The 22,785-nt window shown below is 37.6% G+C and overlaps 1 protein-coding gene across 1 annotated transcript in view; it reads left to right on the top strand.

Moving 5' to 3' along the window:
• mterf2 (mitochondrial transcription termination factor 2) overlaps positions 1 to 17,851 on the top strand; it is a 39,305-nt gene extending 21,454 nt beyond the window's left edge. Inside the window, exons 2-3 of the mRNA XM_028816002.2 lie at positions 4,493 to 4,645; positions 15,292 to 17,851. Of these exons, the coding sequence (XP_028671835.1) occupies positions 15,506 to 16,663 (1,158 nt within the window). The 5' untranslated portion in view covers positions 4,493 to 4,645; positions 15,292 to 15,505 and the 3' untranslated portion in view covers positions 16,664 to 17,851. The remainder of the gene's footprint in view (positions 1 to 4,492; positions 4,646 to 15,291) is intronic.
• The last annotated feature ends 4,934 nt before the right edge of the window (positions 17,852 to 22,785 follow it).

Genomic DNA, 22,785 nt, shown 5'->3' with positions numbered 1-22,785 from the left:
CCTGTTTTCTTAACCAGACATTAATTAATAATGAAATGCTGATAACCAATAAACCAGCGGCTCTCTAGCTAATGTGCTTCCATTTAAACCTGTGCATATGCACCATAAAGTCTCTGTATTAAAAAAAAAACACATTTAGAGATAAATGAGAGAGGATTTTGAAAGACTGTTAAGTTTAAATCTGTTCTGGTCCACAAAATACTTGGATAAAGTTCTCAGAGTAGGAAACTCTACAGTGCAATTAAAATTTATCTTGGATGAATGAAAACATCAACAAGTCAAGTAATTAAATACTAAGGTTTGGTATTAGCAAGCACTGTCTTCTAATTAGGAAACTAGTTAGAAGGAAAACCTGCAGCCCTCCAGGACCAAGATTGAGGACCCTGATGTGATTTTCATTGATATCTTACATTGTGTATGTGTCCTACTACATTTTTGTGTACTAATTGGAAGTCACCCCAAATAATGAAAAAAAATACTCAAATTCAGTGCAACAGTAAATTCATTGTGCAAGAAGAAAATATGTGAAAACAAAAGCTGACATCATTCTCCTTTTTAAAAATCAAATTCACTGGTTCATTTAGTAAACTGCTTCACTCAATTTGGGAAAAGACCTGTTTCATCATTATACATTGTGTTATGTTCAGGAACTTGAGTCTGTCATGGCAGAAATGTAACCCAGACAGTAAGTCATGAAACTCAGCTAACCACTTCATTCCATTTAAACTACCTCTCTGAAACTGTATTGCAGCTTGTATGGAACAGAAAGGTATTTGTTGAAATATTATGTTCTGATGAAATACACCATTTTAAATTTACAACAGAATGTGTTATTAACATAATAATAATGTTTTCATGTTTTTTTAAGTACATCTAGTCTTCAACAAATAAAAAATTAATATCTTAAGAAGTTAAGGGTTTATAGGTAAAGCAGTTTATTAGATAAGGTGTTGTTAATTCACAAACATGTATGACAGATTTGTGGTTTCATCTGCCATTGTCAAGAAAATATATTTCTTATATATACTTTCCCAACTCACACTGTTAAGGAAGTTGTTTTTAAGGTAGTAAAAATGTGATTTGCAAAGAACAACAAACCTGGCATTAGTAGTTGCAAAGGTCTATAAATGAAACTGAAAGTGTAATGGTTTTGTCTTGTGAGGTCTGCACATGGCCTCTAGCTCGAAATTGATTCAAACTCTGAAGAAAAATCTTTGCTGCTAAGAAAATGTTATGTCCATTGAGGTTAGTGTTGCAGAAAGCAATGTATTGTTGGTAGACTATTGTATTAAAAGAATGGTCATCCACTGCCCTTTTTATTTGCAGTTAAATACCAAATCACAACATCCTTCCTACACAATTCACTAAAAATAAGTTAACCTTTACAGAAGTACTAAAGACTGAGTGTTTTTGTTGGCACACAATTTGATCATATTTACAATTGTGACCAAATTACTTTCTTTACTGTTTCATTTTCCACATTGCTCTGCAACTATAAAAGCACAGAAATACACAAATACATAAATAAACTTGTTTACTACTGGGCTCTCACTCCATCGATTTATTCATTTTTTTTAACTTACAGAAAATTTTCACTAAAAGGTTATATGGAGCCAGAGCAAATCCCCCTAGTACTGTTTTAAACATTGGACCTAAACATTGACAGGACACTAATACAGTACATTATATAGCATATTCCTGCTTACTTGATTGTACTAGGCCAATTTAAAAATAACAGTTAACCTAAAACGTACCTGCTTGTGATATGGTAGGAATTTAGAGTTCCTGGAGAATACTTACACATATCTTTGAAGTCATAAAGCAACATTAAGCACTGAATCACACTGCTACTCATCATAATTTAGTAATGAAAACATATTTTTTGACTGGCTGTGTTACCTGGCTTGCTCAGGAAATTTTGTAAGACAATGGGCCTCATTTATAGCGCTGTCAATCAGATGTATCAGAAGAACTATGTAACTGAGTACAGTGGAACCTCGGTTCACGACCATAATTAGTTCCAAAACTCTGGTCGTAAATCGATTTGGTCATGAACTGAAGCAATTTCCCCCATAGGATTGTATGTAAATACAATTAATCCGTTCCAGACGGTACGAACTGTATGTAAATATATTTTTTTAAAGATTTTTAAGCACAAATATAGTTAATTACACCATAGAATGCACATCGTAATAGTAAACTAAATGTAAAAACATTGAATAACACTGAGAAAACCTTGAATAACAGAGAAAACTAACATTGCAGCAGTTCGCGCTATAGCCTTACAACCCGATCGCTGTATTTTTTTAATGAGTTTTAAGCACAGGGGGATAAAAAAAGGAACATTTGAACAAACCCATCACTAGTGCTGGTCAGTATGACCAAAATTCTATATCACGGTATTTTTCAAAATTATACTGGTTTCACGGTATTGGCCGGTATTTTTTTCCCCATGCATGAGTGGATGTTAACCACATTTTCCAATGCAATTACTGGCTAAGAATAACCTATTCCACTGTCATGAGAATTGGGTACAAAAAAAATTTTAATGTGCACACAAGTATTAATACAGGTTTGCATGGCTCCATATAGTGATAGTTTTCAAGGGGGTGGCACTAATGAAGAGAAGGAATCACATTCCATGACAGATGGAGTCAAAATATAGAACCTTTTTATTGAACAATGTTTGCAAACAACTTAAACTAAAATTTTGACAACATATTTTCAACCATCTAAAGAGGCATTTAAACTTGCCTGTCCTTTGCTCTATAAATTTTATTTTGTTAATCAATAGAGTCCTACTATGCAGAATAAAAACAATGTGATATAAAAGATCACTTTTAACAGACTGTGTAATGGTAAATAGCTGCTCAACAGGAACTGAAATGGATTGCATGCTTGTTACATATCACTCTGTTTCTTTTACGTGTTTCAATATATCCTTTTGTCTGATATTTTTGCCAGATTGAATTTCATTTCTCTTTCCTTCAGAGATTCTAGTTTGTCTCCTGCAATTCAAAGGCATAATGCTAGTTCAGACTGTCAACTTTTGAATTCCCATGAAGCAAATGAGTGACTGTTTAATGTACCCTGCAATGACATAGTATGGGATGGGGATCTATGACTGGTTTGTTTGTTAAATTCTTTGCTACTTAACACTTAAAGTGATAAATGGACAGAAGAAAAGAAATAGTTGGACAGATTAATTATATACAAGATGTGCTATATGCTACATAATGTATGGCTTCAATGTCTGTTCAATGGTAAATGCTGCAGCTGCTGCAGTATTTGGAAACCAAAGAGTAGGGAGGTTTTTGTAGTTGAGGTCCTAAAAAAAAAGTTGTTTTTTTTTGGTTTGGCACCCAAATATATGTAGAGTATTTACCTATCTGTCTATTTATTTACTTATTATTTATCTTTTTAATTAGATTATAGCTCATCACATACTAAGGCAAAAAAATGAGGTTTTGAAACTAGCTTAATGATATAATGTATATTGTATGTGTGGTTTTTGTTTTTTGCTTTTTTGTTTGCATTCATAATACACAGATTAAAATGTGTTTCATCTTTAAGTAAGGCTTTCCACAACATGATTTTGTTGATATATATGTTTCCATGTTGTTTTGAGATTAAAAGTGCTTCATAATGTTAATGTGTGAAAAGAGTTGATCGTGTGGCATTTTTTAAAATGTATTTTAATTTGTCATGCCAAAAGACATTTGCTTTATATAGTGTATTTTGATAGCAAATCACAATGCACTTTACAAGTACACAAAATGAGTACAATTGCAGTTAGAGCTCAGGCAGGTCAAGTAACTCTCTCCGGGTCACACAGATGGTCAAAGGTGTGATTAATTTACAGTTCCTTGGGCACTAAACCACCCTGCTTGCCTGTATTATTTAATGGCTGAAGCTCGTTTTCTTTTAAAATGTTGCTTTGATTTGTAGTAGAGTACAGTAAACTTCTTTTTTGTTCTGTTGTTACAGCATAATGTCTTAGCCATCCTTTATTGAAATTCCCTGAGGTTTTCTTTGAACTTATTCTATCACAAGTTAAAACTATCTATTATTGCTATCTAGGTCAAGCACACTGGGTGGCATTGATAGAACAAATGTCAGTTATTTGTCATTTTATAGTACAACACTGTATTCTTTTTCATTATACATTCACTTTCAATAATGATTCCATTAAGGAAATTAGTGGTGATACATACAATAAGACATTTGATTTCTGCAGATGCTTCGCATTACCATGTGTTCCTTTATTTTCATAATTGGTTTAATTTGCTTCAGGATCAAGGGCAGGCCTATTCAATTGGCAGCCCAGAAGCAACCTTCGAGTGGCCAAGCCCATGGTCACGCCAGTGCTCCAAACTGCAACTAAAATGGTCTCAAATGCAACCAAAAATAGGCTTTGGCGATTATCATTTCTACTTAGTTCGCCAGTTACAAATGAAATCTTTGAAACTTTAATCTAATTATATTTTAACAGATGCAACAGATGTCAGACTAAGAGACGTGCACAGGAAGCAGTACATGGTGTTGCTGAGGGACGGTCATGAATTTCAACGAGAGGCTGGTAATGCTTGTGCCAGAATAATGACTGAAGGGCTGAATATGATGCAGCCAGTCATCAAAGCAAAAGGTAGGCATGCAAAACATCTGAAATTCATATGCCCATCATATATGTTCCCTGTTATGAATATATCTGTGCCCTGTGGAATTCAGTTGTCCCTTCTGATTTGGCGCAGCAGACTAAGGTGTGAATTTCACTGATCTCCTTGTGTTCGCACATCTTTGCATACCAATTCTCTTTTGATTTCACACGTACTCAATGCAAAATGCTGGCCTGTCTGTCAGTAAATATGTATGAGCAATCGCGTGCTCGCTGTTTCGTCATACACAGTGATGTGATGAAGTCTGTGTTTTAAGGTTGAAGGTGTATTACAGTCGTTTTACCGGGTTTGCACTGTGATTGATGGAGGACAGGAACCTTTGTTAAAACGTCATGCAAAAGATGTAGCAGCATTAGAGAAATTCTAGAGAACAACATCTAAGCCTTTTCCAGGACTACAAAGTATGAGCTATGAGGATAGACTGAAGATGACAAAGTTTTTCAAGTTTATGGAGGTTACAGGGTGGCCCTGGTACAGGAAATTAATACAGTGGGTCTTAGCTGGTATTTTAAAATAAGTTCATTAAAAAGAATACAGGGACATTTATTAAAGATAAATTTCTCACCATCATTATAAGGTTTTCCTTCACACAAGAACCATAGACGCATGAAATAAATTACCAAATAATATGGCTGACTGTAGTACTAGGGGACCTTCAGAGGCTGAGTTGAAGTTATTTTGGAGAAATTAGGCAAATAAGATTGGGAAGTTTGAAGGTGAATGGCCTTCAGAATTGTTCATAGTTTATAATATAGAGCTGGCAACTCCTAAGTGATGGTCTTGACCTTTAGTTCTCTTAAAAATATATAGTACTGTGCAAAAGTCTTAGGCACTTGTGTTGGAACGGTACAAAAATTTTGACTTCAAAATCAATACCAGCTTTTGGAGCATGGTACCAATACGAGAAAGGTTCCAAAGCAAATAATGGATAACTCAAGAATGGCTTGTCTCCTAGTGTGCACTGCTCCAGTGCGCTGCATTACATACTATATTGTACAGTCCCATTTGCGTTGAAAGCAGTGGGGGCATTTTGCTATTGAAGTCTCTGATCGCATCAAAACAATGGGGATTAGGGAGTTTCGATTGTGTCAAAGTCTGTACTTTAATTTTGTGAAGTCTATGAAATGGTTGTTTTTCCATAAGTATCATACCATATTAAAATTTGAGTTTTTCGATACTTTTCCAGTAGCAGATACTGAACAATCCTATTAGGCACACAAATTTTATAATATTAGTTATGGTTTTAAATGCCTGTTGTCTTCTGCATTAGTGTGTCCGTAGAAAAGAGCAAATTTCAGATTTGCAAACATTAGTTTTACAAAATATTACATATTATAGAGAGATTTCTGTATTAGGTTAAAGAAAACAACCTTTTAAGTAATAGTCCATTTTTCAGACTAAACATGATTTAATTTTCAGGTATGTAGGCCAGTGCATGATTAAACAAATGTAATAAATACAGAGCTCCAGACAAAATTTACCTCAAGGATCCAGTCACTCCTAAAAGAAGAAAATTAAGAGCCAGTATCTTTGATTTAGGTGCTAAATAATCAAAGGTGTAAAATGTTAATCTTTCAATTTCTTAATTTTCTAACCTCCATGTATGTGTATGCCTAATTCTTTTCCTTCTCCTGTGCAGTGTATCCATCCCTTGTGCTTATATGTCTGTCTTGAAGATTTGGATAACTGATTGTCATTATAACCTTGAAACTATGTAGTCATTAAGAACAGTGTATTTACTGAGACTTTAAGTCTGTGTCACTGACCATCAGAATGTCAGTGTCAGAGGGATATCCAGTATAATGTGGTCTTCTTTCTTTTTGATTGAAGTGAGCCAGCATTTCACACAGGGCTCAGGATCAAACTGCTCAAGTGATTGGCCTTCTGTGCTGACTAAATCTTCCAAGGTTAAGACATCAAGTGGTTTTCACACTTTTGATTGTACTGAACAGCCACATTGAAACTGAGCTATTGAAATAAGCAGAACAAGCATGATCTCGACAAGATGTAGAATATTGTGGAAATCTGTGCAATAAATTTGGTTTGTCAGTAAGACTTCCCATAAACTGTTATAAGACTTGTCTCGGAATTGGCCTTTAATCAGATTTATTAGTAATTTCCATTCTGTTTGCACAGCCTTGACATCACTTGCGTTCTTCAGCAAGACTTCTTGATACCATTTAATTAAAGTGTGTGACACAGGCGGTTGGCGTCCTTACCCAGCTGGGACACCCCTGCAGAATATATTCAGGGGAAGCAGCCATGTTCACTGCAATACCTCCCCCTGGATGCTAGATGGCCGCCTCCCTGGGGTGGAGCAGTGCCTCGGGTTCCCGCAGGGCATCCTGGGAATTGGAGTTGGGTGCAGCCCTGTTGGGTCCCGCAGGCACTGCCAGGGGGCGCCGTGTTTGGGACTCTTGAGCCCGTATGGGCAACATGTTCATCACACCCGGAAGTGCAGCTGGAAGTCAGGGATCAAGCACATGGAGCACTTCCGGGTGAACCATAAAAGGAGCCAGCAACCACCACTCAGTGGCCAGAGTCGGGTGGGAGAACAAAGCTTGGTGAGGAGTGGTGGAGGATGAAGAAGAGAGTGTGCTGTTTATACTAAGTGCTTGTGGGACTGTGTTGTGGCTGGGGGCTTCATAGGGAAGACGTGCCCTCCAGCTGAAGAAAAATAAGTTTATTTAATTTTACATGTGCCTCTTCTGTCCAATCTGTGTCGGGTTGGGCGCTATATAGCGCTATTCTTACAAGTGTCAATCTGATTTTCCCCAAATGTGGTTAAATCATCTGGTCATGAATCGTGATAGAAGATTAAGAAGCAACAAATGATCTCAGACCCATGTGAGCTTCCTTGTTGTAATTATCCCTCATATTTTCAAACTGTCTATCCAGTTCCATGACTGTAAACCTTCAATTTCATGCTGAGAAAACAGTGAAGGTATCTCTAAAGTTGGTGAGACTTGCACCTTTGAGTTATTCTATTCTGTAGTTTTATTCTGAAAGGTAATGCCTGTATTTGCACTTTTAACTGACTTTTCCTGCTTTTTAGTTTTCAGTCTGTCTGAAATCTGTGTGTTATCCTGGGGCACCACATTTTTATGTTGAGCACATGATTCTAGCCCAGTGTATTGCAGAAACTACTACAACTTTCCATTCCTTAATGGTCTGTCTGATATCCTCTTGATTGTTAGAACACAACTGTCAGTAGCCGCTATAGCTCAAAACAGATTTAAAGAACGCAAGGGGCACTTATTTCTACGGCCATGGAAATGAGTACCCCCCAAGTGGAAAGTGGATGAGACAGAAGGCCATGGTAGACATAGCCTTCTACAGCCTTTTAAACCACATTTTGAAAAATATTAGCTGTCCAGTGTACATTTTGTAAGCCGCAGACGGGACATGCATTTCTACTGATTTGCTCCAGCTGGGGCAATATGTGTGCCTTCCAGTGGATAGAACAAAAGGGCACAGTGAGAAAAAAGTGACAAAATACTTCCTAGATTCTTTTAAATAGGTTTAGGTCAATTTTAGCTGTCCAGTGTTCATTTTATAAACAGAAGTGCATTTCAGCAACAAAGGCTCAGCTGTGGAAAATGAGTGTCCCCTAAAGTGGATGAGATGGAGAGGTTGGAAGCATGCGCCGATAGCGCATTGCCACACCCACCACACAACGAGTCACCTGGCCCCTCATGTATAACGCCGTGCATAGAACTCACACTATAACATGGCGTAAGCACAAAAGCGGGAATGTGCGTACGCACAGAAAAATCCAGATGCAGGAATCAGTATGTACACAAACTTTCACGATCTTCCGCTACATAAATCCTGATCAGCGTGAAAAGTAACGCATGTGCACGCGCCTTCTGTCCCACCCCAACTCTTCCCAGAATTACGCCTCTTTGAATATGCAAATCAATATAAATAGTCCTTAAGCTTAGCCTTTTGTGAAAAGACAATGGGAAAAGCACGGGAGAAAATATAAGAATTTCAGCGAATACCAAGTGGAGTCAAAGGAACAATGTACTATTGTTGGTTTAAACAGTGATATAAACAACAAAAGGAAGTTGATCAAGTGACAGAGTGTCGGAGAAATCCGAAAACTCAAGTTCACAAAGTCGCACAGTGCCCGAAATAAAAAAAAGAAGTCACATATCAAAGTCGCCGTGTTGTAGCCCACCGTCTGAGTGTCATATGAAAGCTTATTAGGGTACAGACAAAAAAAATAGGCACACAGTGGGGGGGAAAAAGCATGAAATGTCAACTTTAATCTCGAAATTTCCAGTTTAATCACGTAGTTTATTTTGCCATTAAAGTAGAACATCGTAAAGTTCATCTTAAAATCATTTAATTTACTAGTTTCTCAAATCCCATCGTAACTAAAGTAGCACGTTAAATGCTTTGTTCTGTATTTGATCTTCTTTGTGCTCTGTGTGTGAATCACTACCTGCTTCTTAAACGGGCTTTCTCTTTCTCCGACAGGACACATAATCCATTACATTTGTGATATTACAGCTCTCTGAATAATTAAAATACTGAGATGTATACGTGATATCTTGTTCATGATGATAGGAATGAAAGCATGTTATTAAACATGGGAACACGGTGGCGCAGTGCTTGTTCATGTCTCACGCAAGAAGCTTTCTGCGCCATGCGAGACCTTCGATGAAATAATTTATTACAGAAGTACTGTCTCTTTCAAACGTACTAACCTGCAATTCATGTCCTTACTTTTCTTTCTCCAAATACCCAATCACCACACAATCGGCTCTGTAATAGACGTGAAGCCATCTGTAAGCTTAGAACGCCGATTCTTCAAAACTTTTAAGGAACATTGAAATATCTTCGTAGTATGTGTTTAATTATTCTGTCCATCTATCCTTCCCGTGTCGTGTCAGCACCAGCAAGAATACAACGCAAAGCAGGAACAATCCCTGAACTAGCTAGCGCTACGGCACCGTGTCCTCACATGTTTAATATTGATTATTTAAATGAAGTTAAAGTTTTATCTGTATAATATAATCAACATATTTTGCTGCATTTCATCTTAAAAATGATATTGTCATCATATGTAAATACGTGCTTTATAAAGTGGCGCAGGTTGTGCAATATTATAACTGTAGTGCAAGTTTACAGTGAGGTAATTGTACTTATAAGTACAAACAGTTCTACAAGGAGCACTTGATGGACTGATTGAGTGCGTTTATAGTTCTTGGGATGAAACTTTTTCTGAACCGCGAGGTCCGTACAGCAGGAAAGGCTTTGAAGTGTTTTGCCATGGCTGAGGCAGCGTCTGCTTCATGCTGTATACCGATAATTCTCTTTCCAATCAGCTGCTGCTGTGATTCCCCACTTAGATACAGTGATATATAAATACTCTGAGTGGTGCAGTGAGAGTAATATGGAAAAAGATGATCTGCTGTGGCAGCCCTTATCGGGAGCAGCTGAAAGAATAAGAAGATTCAGTGAGAGAGTAACAATGCTAAAGCAGTTATGGTATTTGGAATACTATGGCTATTCCCTGGACCATTGTATTGCTGCAGGTTAATTACAATCAGATGCATTACACTAATAAACAATATGCAGTTAGTTTCAGTGTATTTATAAAGCCGCGTCAGGAATGTGGATCTAAGAAAGAAAGGATAACCACACAGGAACAGTAGCACTGCTTTGACGCTGGGTGCCGCCAGTCTGCAAAACCGAGCGGAGAAATTGCGTACACCAGGGTATGAGGTACCGAGGAAAATTGCATGGCTTTACGCCAAGTTTAGGGTTTCAACATCGCGATTTGAGCGTGGAAATGTTCGTACGCAACATTTCTGTGCATACGCACCGTTTATACATGAGGCCCCTGGATTGGGACATGAGTGCAGCTAGTGACACCTCAGTACCACACTGGAACAGTGTGAGATTTTTTTTTATGGTGGCTGGAGGGCACCATAGGCTTATTAAAGACTGCAGTATTTTAACTGCACAATGTTCACAGTTTGATAAGTTTTAATCTTCCATGATCAACTGTGCATGTAATATACAGGAAAAAGTTTTATAGGATAATGATACCTGCGGTGCAAATGAGATCCTCCCCCAATTTTAAGGGATGGTCATGACAGGCAAGGGATTTAATCACTCTTATGACAGTGGTGACATTTCCCTGGGAAATATATATACAGTATATATATTTTTTTCCTTGGAAGAGAGGCACCACGTGTGGCGTGAAAGTGAATTAGTATACTTATTCTAACAATTTGTCTTTAAAATGTCTTTGGCACAGAGTCCTGAGTATCATGTAATGAATTATTAATTATAATTATTACTCTTATTAATTTTTGTACTAAATCTTGTTTTCCATGTTTCTTTGTTGATGTTCTCCTGTTGAGGAATGTATTGGTAACAGAACATTTAGTGCGCATGCCAAAACGCCTGAAGTAACAACTAACAATGTGACATTTATCAATATCATTTTAACAAATTTTACTTATGCTGTCAATCACACAGAAACCAAGTAAAACAACAATAACATACAGTTAAGTCCATAAATATTTGGACAGAGACAACTTTTTTCTAATTTTGGTTCTGTACATTACCACAATGAATTTTAAATGAAACAACTCAGATGCAGTTGAAGTGCACACTTTCAGCTTTAATTAAGTGGGGTGAACAAAACGATTGCATAAAATTGTGAGGCAACTAAAGTATTTTTTTAACACAAGGAAGTTTGGGGAATGCAGAAATGCAGTGGTCAACCGTGTAAACTGAGTGCAGCAGAAGACAAATGCACCAAACTTATGTCCCCTTTGAAACTGGAAGAAGTACAACTCTGAAACTCACACCATTGGAACTCAAGTACTTCTTTCTACAATCTAGATACTATATCTAGTGTCAGAAATGGTATTTGTGAAACAGTTGCTGTCAAAAATTCACCCACATAAAAACACAAGGAGTAAGGTGCTGAACAATGGCTGCATTTGCTCCTGACTAGTGAGTTCAAGTTTGAAATTTTTGACTCAAACAGAGGCAGCTTGTACATTGAAGGTTTAGAAAGCACTGCATAGTTGCATTGCAGGGCTTCCGTATAAGTTTAGGACTGCAGTGTTATAAATGTAGTGATCTTGTCACAATGAATTGAGTCGTCTGTTCTGAGAAGCAGAAGATCGTCCATCACAGAGTATCATCAGGGAGGCATCTAATTGGTTTTAACTTAATTCTGCAGAAGGACATTGACCCAAAACAAAGATCCAAGATCATGTGAAACTGTTTTTAGCAAAAAGAACAAGGAGGACTGTAGCGGATGGTATGGCCTACACATATCTCTGATCTTATCTCCATTTAGGCTGTGTTGGACTAGCTTGAAGAAACTGAATCAGGCAGGACAACCAAAGTCTACAGAAGAATCTGGCCAAGTTCTCAAAGATGCTTGGAGCTAACTGTTAGCTGATTGTCTTATAAAATTGTACAGCAATACCTAAAAGATGCAGATTTAAAGGCAAAAGGTGGTCATGCCAAATATTGGTTTGATAATTACTTTTTTTAATGTTTACTGTTCTTTATAGTAAATTCTTTCAATTCAGTTAGGAGGCAATTATAAAATTCCTTTTTTTGGACATAGAAAGCTATAAATGGCTCAGCCAGTATTCCAGAGTAATAACATAATTGGTAGATGCAAACCAAATTAAAATTTTCCTGCTAAGTAATATAAATGTAGGAGACAAAGGCTTACCTGCAGGGCTTGTAGAAAGTGTTGTGTTTGTCTGTTATCAGGTCTTTCCCATTCTTCACCTTTTTCCGTGTTTTCCACTGGTGAAGTTATTCTTCCAGACCAGAAATGGACTTGTCATCATTGTCTTGCTTAAATTGTGTTATTAGTGTTCTTGTCTTAATTTGGTAATAGCTGAAAATACCCTGTAAAGGCTGGCTGACCAGCTAGTTGTTCAAAGGCGTGTAGTATATTGTGACCTGACTTTGTCCTAATGTTCTTCCCCTAGATGTTTAGTTTATTTGCAATCAATGTAGCAAGGAGTTTTTGTTTTTCTAAATTGGAAGTTGATTGGAAGGTGTCCCTGGATTACTACGTTATTTACAGATTTTTATCCTAACTGGAAAAATGATTACATATATTGTACATTGATGAGTAGCAGGTAAAGGAACTGTTAGGGCATAAACACTCTTTGAATAGCACAGAAAGCTTTTAAGAGTAACTTTGAATTTAGCAGGTGTCAGAAACTCCACACAGAGCCATATCAAGGTTTGGGACAGCCACCCGTATATTTGGTATCCTGGCTGCAAAGTTGCAAAAATGTTTACAGCACTGATGTGCACAAAGCCGAGTCCAAAACAGAACTGACAGAATAAGGAAAAGGTGGAAACTTTTAAAGGGGAAGACAGGAAGTGAAGTCGGAGAGGTCGGGCTCATAAGGGTCTTCAGCCATAGACTCGAGCCCGGACGTGACATCAAAGAGGCCGGAAGCCGACAAGGTCTTCTTCCATAGGCTCGGACCCAGAAGTGACGTCACCAGGGCCAATTGAAATCTCCCATGGATGGTCTGCAGGCCAAGAAGAAAAGAATCGGCGCGCTCTGCCACCTCCCAGTTTGACTCAGAATTGCCCTTACACAAGCCCTTTAGCTGCCTCCCATGTGCACGTGTGTGACACAGGTCATGACATGAAGCACAAATTAATTCTTTTCAGCAGACTTTGATCTTTATTCAAACAAAGTCTGTATTTGTCAAAGAAGTAATCAAAACAGTATACAGTAGAAGAGCAAGTACAGTGGTGTGAAAAACTATTTGCCCCCTTCCTGATTTCTTATTCTTTTGCATGTTTGTCACACAAAATGTTTCTGATCATCAAACACATTTAGCCATTAGTCAAATATAACACAAGTAAACACAAAATGCAGTTTTTAAATGATGGTTTTTATTATTTAGGGAGAAAAAAAATCCAAACCTACATGGCCCTGTGTGAAAAAGTAATTGCCCCCTTGTTAAAAAATAACCTAACTGTGGTGTATCACACCTGAGTTCAATTTCCGTAGCCACCCCCAGGCCTGATTACTGCCACACCTGTTTCAATCAAGAAATCACTTAAATAGGAGCTGCCTGACACAGAGAAGTAGACCAAAAGCACCTCAAAAGCTAGACATCATGCCAAGATCCAAAGAAATTCAGGAACAAATGAGAACAGAAGTAATTGAGATCTATCAGTCTGGTAAAGGTTATAAAGCCATTTCTAAAGCTTTGGGACTCCAGCGAACCACAGTGAGAGCCATTATCCACAAATGGCAAAAACATGGAACAGTGGTGAACCTTCCCAGGAGTGGCCGGCCGACCAAAATTACCCCAAGAGCGCAGAGACGACTCATCCGAGAGGTCACAAAAGACCCCAGGACAACGTCTAAAGAACTGCAGGCCTCACTTGCCTCAATTAAGGTCAGTGTTCACGACTCCACCATAAGAAAGAGACTGGGCAAAAATGGCAGATTTCCAAGACGCAAACCACTGTTAAGCAAAAAGAACATTAGGGCTCGTCTCAATTTTGCTAAGAAACATCTCAATGATTGCCAAGACTTTTGGGAAAATACCTTGTGGACTGATGAGACAAAAGTTCAACTTTTTGGAAGGCAAATGTCCCATTACATCTGGCGTAAAAGGAACACAGCATTTCAGAATAAGAACATCATACCAACAGTAAAATATGGTGGTGGTAGTGTGATGGTCTGGGGTTGTTTTGCTGCTTCAGGACCTGGAAGGCTTGCTGTGATAGATGGAACCATGAATTCTACTGTCTACCAAAAAATCCTGAAGGAGAATGTCCGGCCATCTGTTCGTCAACTCAAGCTGAAGCGATCTTGGGTGCTGCAACAGGACAATGACCCAAAACACACCAGCAAATCCACCTCTGAATGGCTGAAGAAAAACAAAATGAAGACTTTGGAGTGGCCTAGTCAAAGTCCTGACCTGAATCCAATTGAGATGCTATGGCATGACCTTAAAAGGCGGTTCATGCTAGAAAACCCTGAAATAAAGCTGAATTACAACAATTTTGCAAAGATGAGTGGGCCACAATTCCTCCAGAGCGCTGTAACAGACTCATTGCAAGTTATCGCAAACGCTTGATTGCAGTTATTGCTGCTAAGGGTGGCCCAACCAGTTATTAGGTTCAGGGGGCAATTACTTTTTCATACAGGGCCATGTAGGTTTGGATTTTTTTTTCTCCCTAAATAATAAAAACCACCATTTACAAACTGCATTTTGTGTTTACTTGTGTTATATTTGACTAATGGTTAAATGTGTTTGATGATCAGAAACATTTTGTGTGACAAACATGCAAAAGAATAAGAAATCAGGAAGGGGGCAAATAGTTTTTCACACCACTGTATATTTGAATGCGTCATTCATTAAGGTATGCAGCTACTGATTTCAAACCAATTTTAAAATTTTTGCCAAATACAATATGTAGTTTAATGTTTGAGGTACATAAGAGCATATAATAAAGAGGTATGAGGCTGTGCATTTAGTTCTTACATGTTCCTTTGCTAATAGGCAATATTTTAGGTTCAGCAACATAAAAATTGATTTCTGTTTTAATGATTTTTTTTTTCTTTTTTTCTCCTTAGAAATGCCGCATTTGAAGATAATGGAAGTAGACTATAAATATATCCTGATTTTCACCTCAGCTTTTACACCATGACTTTTGAACTTTTATTTAAAGTATATTTCCTAAGAATTGCAATATATGGAAAATGTGAAAACTGTTAAAGGATTGATTATAACTGAGCTCATTCTGTGCTGCAAGACATTACAGAAATATATCTCTACCCACCTTTAAACATGTTCAGAGTGGCTACTTTTTCATTATGTCTTTTTTACAAAAGACAACAAATCTGCTTGTCTTTCACCCGGTCTTTCACAAAGAAGAGTTATGGATACAGACTGCTAAGCTCTAAAGGTACTGAAACTGAAAATGCATGCACTATAGACTCTCTTGGTAATTTAGAAGTGAATATTAGTAAAGTTCGGCAATTGAAGAGATGGGTATTGGTAAATCAAGTGGCCTATGTGAATGAAACAGCTGAGTTTTTAAGAGAAATGGGTGCTGATAAAACACAAATAGCTTCCATACTTGAACGATATCCAGAAGCTGTTCTTTGTACTCCTACTGATGTCCAGTTGCAAAGGGAGATATGGCAGTTGGTATGTTCTAACAAGAAGGAACTGTTGATGATTATTGAGAAATTCCCATCTTCCTTCTTCACTATTGGACACTCTAACAACTTGAAAGCCAACATTGAGTATTTTAAAGAGCTTGGCTTAAACAAGAAGTTAATCAGTAAAGTGATAGCAAGTGCACCACAGAATTTTAGCCATCCTGTAGAAAAGAACAAAGAGATGATTTGCACGTTAACAGACAGTTATATGAAACTTGGTGGACTTAGGACCAATATGAGGCCTTGGTTGCAAAAACTTTTGAGCTTAGACCCTTTTATTTTAATTAAGGATCCTAGTATAATTAAGGAGAACTTAATATTCCTTCACGTGACAGGGTTTACCAGCACAGAGATCTTTGGACTGCTGACTAAACTAAAGGGATTTATCTCTGCGCTTTCTGTAAGCAGTATGGCTGAGAATTTGGCATATACTAAGAAATCTTTAAATTGCAATGATCAAACAATAAAAGACATTATCCTCAAATGCCCAGCTATTTTGTCCCTGCCAATTCCTGTATTAATGGAACGCTTGCAGGGACTTTTAAACAGCGGCATAACTTTGGGTCAAATAAAACAAACCCCAGCAATTTTGGAGCTAACTTCACAGATTGTACAATTTCGAATTCAGAAGTTGGTATCTTCAGGCTATGATATTAAAAAGGAAGGGCTTGGGCCTTTAACTGGGACAAAAAAAGATTTTGAGATAAGTTCAGGAAAAATACAACTTAAAAAAGAGCGTCCAATTTTTAATCCGGTTGCTCCATTGAAAATTGATAGGTAGTTAAGAGTTTGAAACAATGAAAAAATTGTGTCAGTGGCTCCTGAGGCAATTCTTTATCTGAAAAGTTTCCCTAAGACTCTGAACTGGATACTGTTATGTGAATTAGGAAATGGGTGGATGGAAAAATAGAGCTGCAGTACACCATTTTATTAAAGACAGCTGTATGAAAAAATAGAATTTTATTATAGTCATATAGTCATTTAATGGAATCATTCACAAAAGTTGATTGTTTCATCCACTTTCAGTACACAGTTTTCCTACAGTGGTTCATGGGAAGCAGAATCATTTCCTGACCGACATGGTGATGGGCCTGTCACAGATGTGGTGTTTTTTTTTTTGCATATCTGAATTGGAACAACTTGTAGTTCTCAACCAGCCAAACCAAATCTTTGTACTGTGGGGGGAAGAAATTGAATCATTGGACCTGAAAGAGAAACAACCACTCTGACAACATGCAGACTCTGCACAGAAGGAAACACAGTCACTATTTTAGTAATGCTATCTACACTAATCTGCAAGATTTATCAAAGTAAGTATTTTCCTGAATCCTAATGCAGAGATGGGAAATGGGAGTTTATTTAGTCTTTAAAGGTGATGCCAACACATTTCTAAAATTTGTGTTAATGTTTTAACATGTTATCTGAATATCCATACATAGGCTAAATTTAACTAAGAGAGCAAAGCTATTTGTTGTTATAGGTCTAGGATATAGTGAAATAGAATAGTAAAAATAGTTTGATAAGCCTACTTCTGGAAAAGTACACCATCTTGTAGTCTGTGTTATTGTGAGCTGCTTTGTAAAGTGCTTTTTGATTGTTTGAAGTGAGAAAATTGCAGTGCAAAATGAGGATTGATTAGATAGTTTATTACATATTGGCAAATTAGTATTCTTCAAAAAAAAAATAAAAACACCCTAGTTGAAATTCAGAAAAGCTTCTATAACTGGCACCACCCAAGTGTCATTGTTAAGAACTGTACTTTATCATAAACTGCAATTTAAATACTTTTAAATATGCACTTTGAATCCAGGAATGATTAATCAAGGACAAAAGTTTCAGCTTAGCAACTTTCATCTCTGTGTGACCAGATGGTGATCATACAGGTCACCATTTATCATCTGGCCTACTCTAGTAGATAGGAGGGGTAAGAGGTCAGCAAGCAAGAAATCCTAAAACTATGCCTGCCAAATTGGGAAGTGAAAAAATCATATGATTTGCATAATTCTGTCAAGGACCTTGGTTTATTTTTCTAGTTTTTTATAATCAGAATTTTGCCATGCTTCACAAAGATGTTAGGGCAAGTGCCCTCAATTTCTTATTAAGTTTTCTTCCAGCAGTTGCCTTTTTCATTTAATTATTTTATAAACATAGATTCTGCAGACTTGGATTTGTGCTTATTATTTTACACTCCAAATAAATGACTCATTAATATCTGTTAATGTGCCTCGTTGTCTTCAATTTTTTCTGCTGAACAGTTTGGTGAGGTATTCTGAGATCCATTTAAATGTTTAGAGTTAATGCTCATGCTTGATACATTTACAAATTGAAAACATAATCCAATAAAATACAGGGTGAATTTTAACATCAGTGGTCTGCCAAGGAGATCGTAATAGCAGTCTGGAATAATAAAGGACCAGAAGAGGAGATGATGACTAAAATACTAAGCAGAGTTTGTAACCAAGAATTCAAAATAATATGTCCCCAATTCCTAAATAATAACCCTAAAATGATACATAATACATAACTTAAAGGAATACTACACAGAAAAGTTTTATTTTTAATACATTACTTACCCCATGTAATTTGTAGCGAAGAAAACGTTTTAATCTTATGTTTTCATGGAGAAATTAAATATCAGCTCTGGACAATGGCAAAAGGTGTGAAAAATATCCAAAGAAAAATGAAAAAAAAATTCTCACATTTCTCATGTTTCATTCATGCCCGTTATCCATTCTTTTTTAGTTGGTTTCTTGTCTGTGCATATATATATATGATATATAAATGAAAGGATCAGACTCAACACACTTAAAAATGTTTGGGGCAGCCACCCATATGTTATCCCTGGCTGAAATGGGTTTGGTTTTTGTAGTCAGAAGTGTCTCTGATGGAGTCCGGACATGAACTGCTTGAGGTCTGAGAAGATGGCAGTTTTAACTGACAAGACCTGAAGTGATGTAGTGGAACCAGAAGTGACCTCCTTCTAAGGCGACAGAACCAGAAGTGGCGTCTTCAGCGATGAGTCAGACAGGTTTTCCCGCAGCTGGTCTGCAGAGATAACATTGAATTACCTTCACTTGGTCCATACAATGTCCTCCTACTCGCACGTGCGTGACAATATATAGATGTGTGTGTTTGTGTGTACTGCCTGCATACTCTCACCCCATGAGGCCAGGCATTGTCGTGCACCAGAAGGAACCCAGGACCCACTGCACCAGCATAGGGATGTGACAATGGGTCCAAGGATTTAATCCCAATACCTAATGGCAGTCAAGGTGCTGTTGTCTAGCCTGTAGAGATCTGTGCGTCTCTCCATGGATATGCCTCCCCAGACCATCACTGACCCACCACCAAACCGGTCGTGCTGAACGATGTTGCAGGCAGCATAATGTTCTCCATGGCTTTTCCAAACCCTTTCATGTCTGTCACATGTGCTAAGGGTGAACTTGCTGTCATCTGTGAAAAGCACAGGGCGTCAGTGTTGGACCTTCCAATTCTAGTATTCTATGGCAAATGCCAATTGAGCTGCACAGGGCCCACTAAAGGATGTCGGGTTCTTGGGCCATCCTCGTGAAGTCTGTTTTTGATTGTTTGGTCAGAGACATTCACACCAGTGGCCTGCTGGATGTCATTTTGTAGGACTCTGGCAGTGCTCATCCTGTTCCTCCTTTCCCAAAGGAGCAGATACCGGTCCTGCTGATGGGTTAAGCACCTTCTACGGCCCTGTCCAGCTCTCCTAGAGTAACTGCCTGACTCCTGGAGTCTCCAATCAGAAGACAAGTTTCTTAGGGTCAGCATCTTGTGTGATAGGCGCCTCACAGCTTCAAGCATAACTTAACAGTGGTTGAAAGCATCAAGTCTCAGTTTCTGTTGTGAATGGGAGACTTTGTGCTGCAAGATAGACAGGGCGAGTGGCAGTAAGAAAGCCATTCCTTAAAGGATTAAATGGGGCCTTTAGTTTGGCTAAAGGTGGTTACTTTGATGAATCAAAAATATGAATAAAATTTTGTACACGTAATGATTCCTTGGATTTTATTTGACATTGTTTATTTGTTCTATGCCTTGATTTTATGAAACATTAAGACATAAAAACTGAAAAAACTGAGTTTCCTAAAACTTTTGTCCAGTAGTGTATGTACAGTCAACTCTCAATCTCTGGGGCAAAATGGGGTTAGATCCCGGCAGGGCACTGGCTCTGGGTTAATGCCAGCAGTGGGGAGATAGGGTCATCAGAATGCACTGGCCTTATGCTCTTACCCCTCGAGTTGCTCTTGTTCTGACTTTTACTTCCTCTATAGTCACATTCTAGGTGCTTCACCAGAGGCCACGAGCTACTTCAGCAGGGCTGATCCGAGGACTTCACTAAACCATTCAATCAGTAGAAGCAACAGGTAGTGTGTATGAAGGGCGCAAAAACTTTGTCAGCATGAGCTTATAACCCGCACTGATTGGGAATTTCTCATTTGTGGGGTTTAATAGCTTACCCATGCCTCATGGTGCCAGATAGACAGAATTTGATCCGTTCTGTATAGCACACAGTCAGCCTTAAGCCATTTAAGTGCATCAAAGACCCTTTACTATTCAGTCTCACATGTCGCTGATATACGATGGACCCCTTGGAATTTTTCTTTCTGATGTGCATGCCTACCCACTCTGCAGCAAATATGCGCAAATGGAACCACCAGTGTCAAGAAAGAAGTTAATAATAATGGATAATCAAACCTGTAGAAATGAATGTATAGGAGGATTTAGTGTATATACTTTACTGTCCTGTTTCTGCCCTTTTTATTTGTTACGTCTGCCTGTAATTTTACAATACATTTACTTTTTAAGAGAAACAAAATTCACTCAGCCGTGCACAGTAAAATACTTCAGAATACTTTGGTAGCCCAGTATATGCTGCTGTTTTATGTGAATCCATCCACTTTAAAACTGAACCTCAACACAAGACAAGATAAAGCCCAAAGTCAACCACCACTTATTGCGGATTAATCAATAGTCTATCAGACGTTACCAACAATCAGGCCCCCAAATGATAACATTTCACGTCACTCATCATTTTCATAGCCCTGTGAAAATATCAGAACATTAGACGAGTTGTGAAGAGAACAGACCAATCAGAATAACAAGCTTGTCCATTCTATTCATCTAGATTTTCCAAAATAACATTGGGTGAAGTTTTAGATTCCATGTCCTCCACCACACTTCTTGGTAATTTATTCTGTATGTTTGCGGTTCTTTGTGTGAAGGAAAATGTTTCTAACATTTGCACAAAATCTGCCATTAGCACATAATATATTGTTGTAATGGGCTTTGTACAAATTCTTCACCTTCATGGTGAATCTTATTAAAAGAAAAAAGCCCACAGACAGCTAAAATGTTTTTAAAATTATATAAAGAACGTAACATGCTGTTGGGAAGTATTTATTATGTGCTTACTCATACAACCTGCCAGTCAGCTTAATTCTCTCTTAAAAATAGCAAGTAAAAGGAGGTAAGTAATGGATTAAAAACTGCATGCTGTCCATTAGTGGCAAGATATTTTAGGACAGACACAGCTCTATCTCCTGTTCACTCTTTAACATCTTTTTTCAAGTAATAGTTCTTTTTATTTGATTTAATGAAATAATTACATACTTTTATTTTTTTCTGTTTATAGTGAATTTTAACAACTCTTAAGTTTTGTCAAGAACAATAGAAATCTGAATTATATGGACACTCTTCAACCTTATATTATTAGCAATACCATTATGTATTTATTTAGCGAAAAATAAGATAATTATATAATTACAGATTAAGCATTTCACTTCCAGACGTGATAACAATAGCACACAATGTCAAGCCTTACATTGAAAACATTAGTAAATATAAATTGATGATAGACAGGAAAAGTTTTTTGTTGTAATCAGGGTAGGATTGAGGGTGTAGAGGTGATTGAACCATTAGGTTCTAGGGATCATAATATAACACAGTTCTCAGTGTTTTGGAAGTGGAAATGCAAAGACAGAAACTGTTAGGTTTATCTTTGGTAGGGCAAAGTTTAAATAGGTTTGGCAAAGTCTAAGACAGATTGACTGGGATAAGCTTTTAATTGTGGAGACAGTTAAGGAACAGTGGAACAGGCTGATAAAGAAGCTGTATAAGGAATATAAGACTAAACTCCAAAGTGAATTGTAGGGCGAAGAAAGCAACCATGTATGCAAATAAAGTGGTGAGTGTCTTCACTCATACATGGAAAAGAATGAGAGACCTAGCTGTTGCTCGGACAGAGTTGTGTTTGCCTACCCATCAGTTAATAACTGAAACAGCAAGAAGGTGGGGGTCCTGACAAAAAAGGATTGAGTGTTTCTGTTTTCAAGATCAAGGATGTGACCGCGGACTTCATAATGACAACAGTAGCTGTGACGATGGAGACAGTGATGGCAGAACAGTCTACAGAAGGTACTGCCTTCCCCCAAACAGCAGCTGAAGAGTCAAAGATGCCAGCTAAGAAGCTGAAGGAAGGCTTGGTCTGCTACTTTAGAAAAAAAGGCGCCACAGCAAGTTGTCCACCTCTACAGCAGAGATGCCACTGAATTTTAACTGAAGAGCTGCTTGAGTTACACAGTGGCGGTTGACAATGACTGATCCCCTACAGTTTATGTGACTGCTATATAATAAAAAAAAACAACTTTAATCTCAAGTTTTGAAAAGACTGATAATTGTTTAGATACAAATCAAGTAAGAAGGACTTCTGACATTTTTACGTCTATACTATGATATACAGTGCATCCGGAAAGTATTCACAACGCATCACTTTTTCCACATTTTGTTATGTTACAGCCTTATTCCAAAATGGATTAAATTCATTTTTTTCCTCAGAATTCTACACACAACACCCCATAATAACAACGTGAAAAAAGTTTA

The sequence above is a fragment of the Erpetoichthys calabaricus genome, chromosome 1, assembly GCF_900747795.2.
Source record: "Erpetoichthys calabaricus chromosome 1, fErpCal1.3, whole genome shotgun sequence".
In the NCBI taxonomy this organism is placed as follows: domain Eukaryota; kingdom Metazoa; phylum Chordata; class Cladistia; order Polypteriformes; family Polypteridae; genus Erpetoichthys; species Erpetoichthys calabaricus.
The sequence above is the reverse complement of the archived record's forward strand: the minus strand, read 5'-3'. Positions and strand labels throughout refer to the sequence as shown.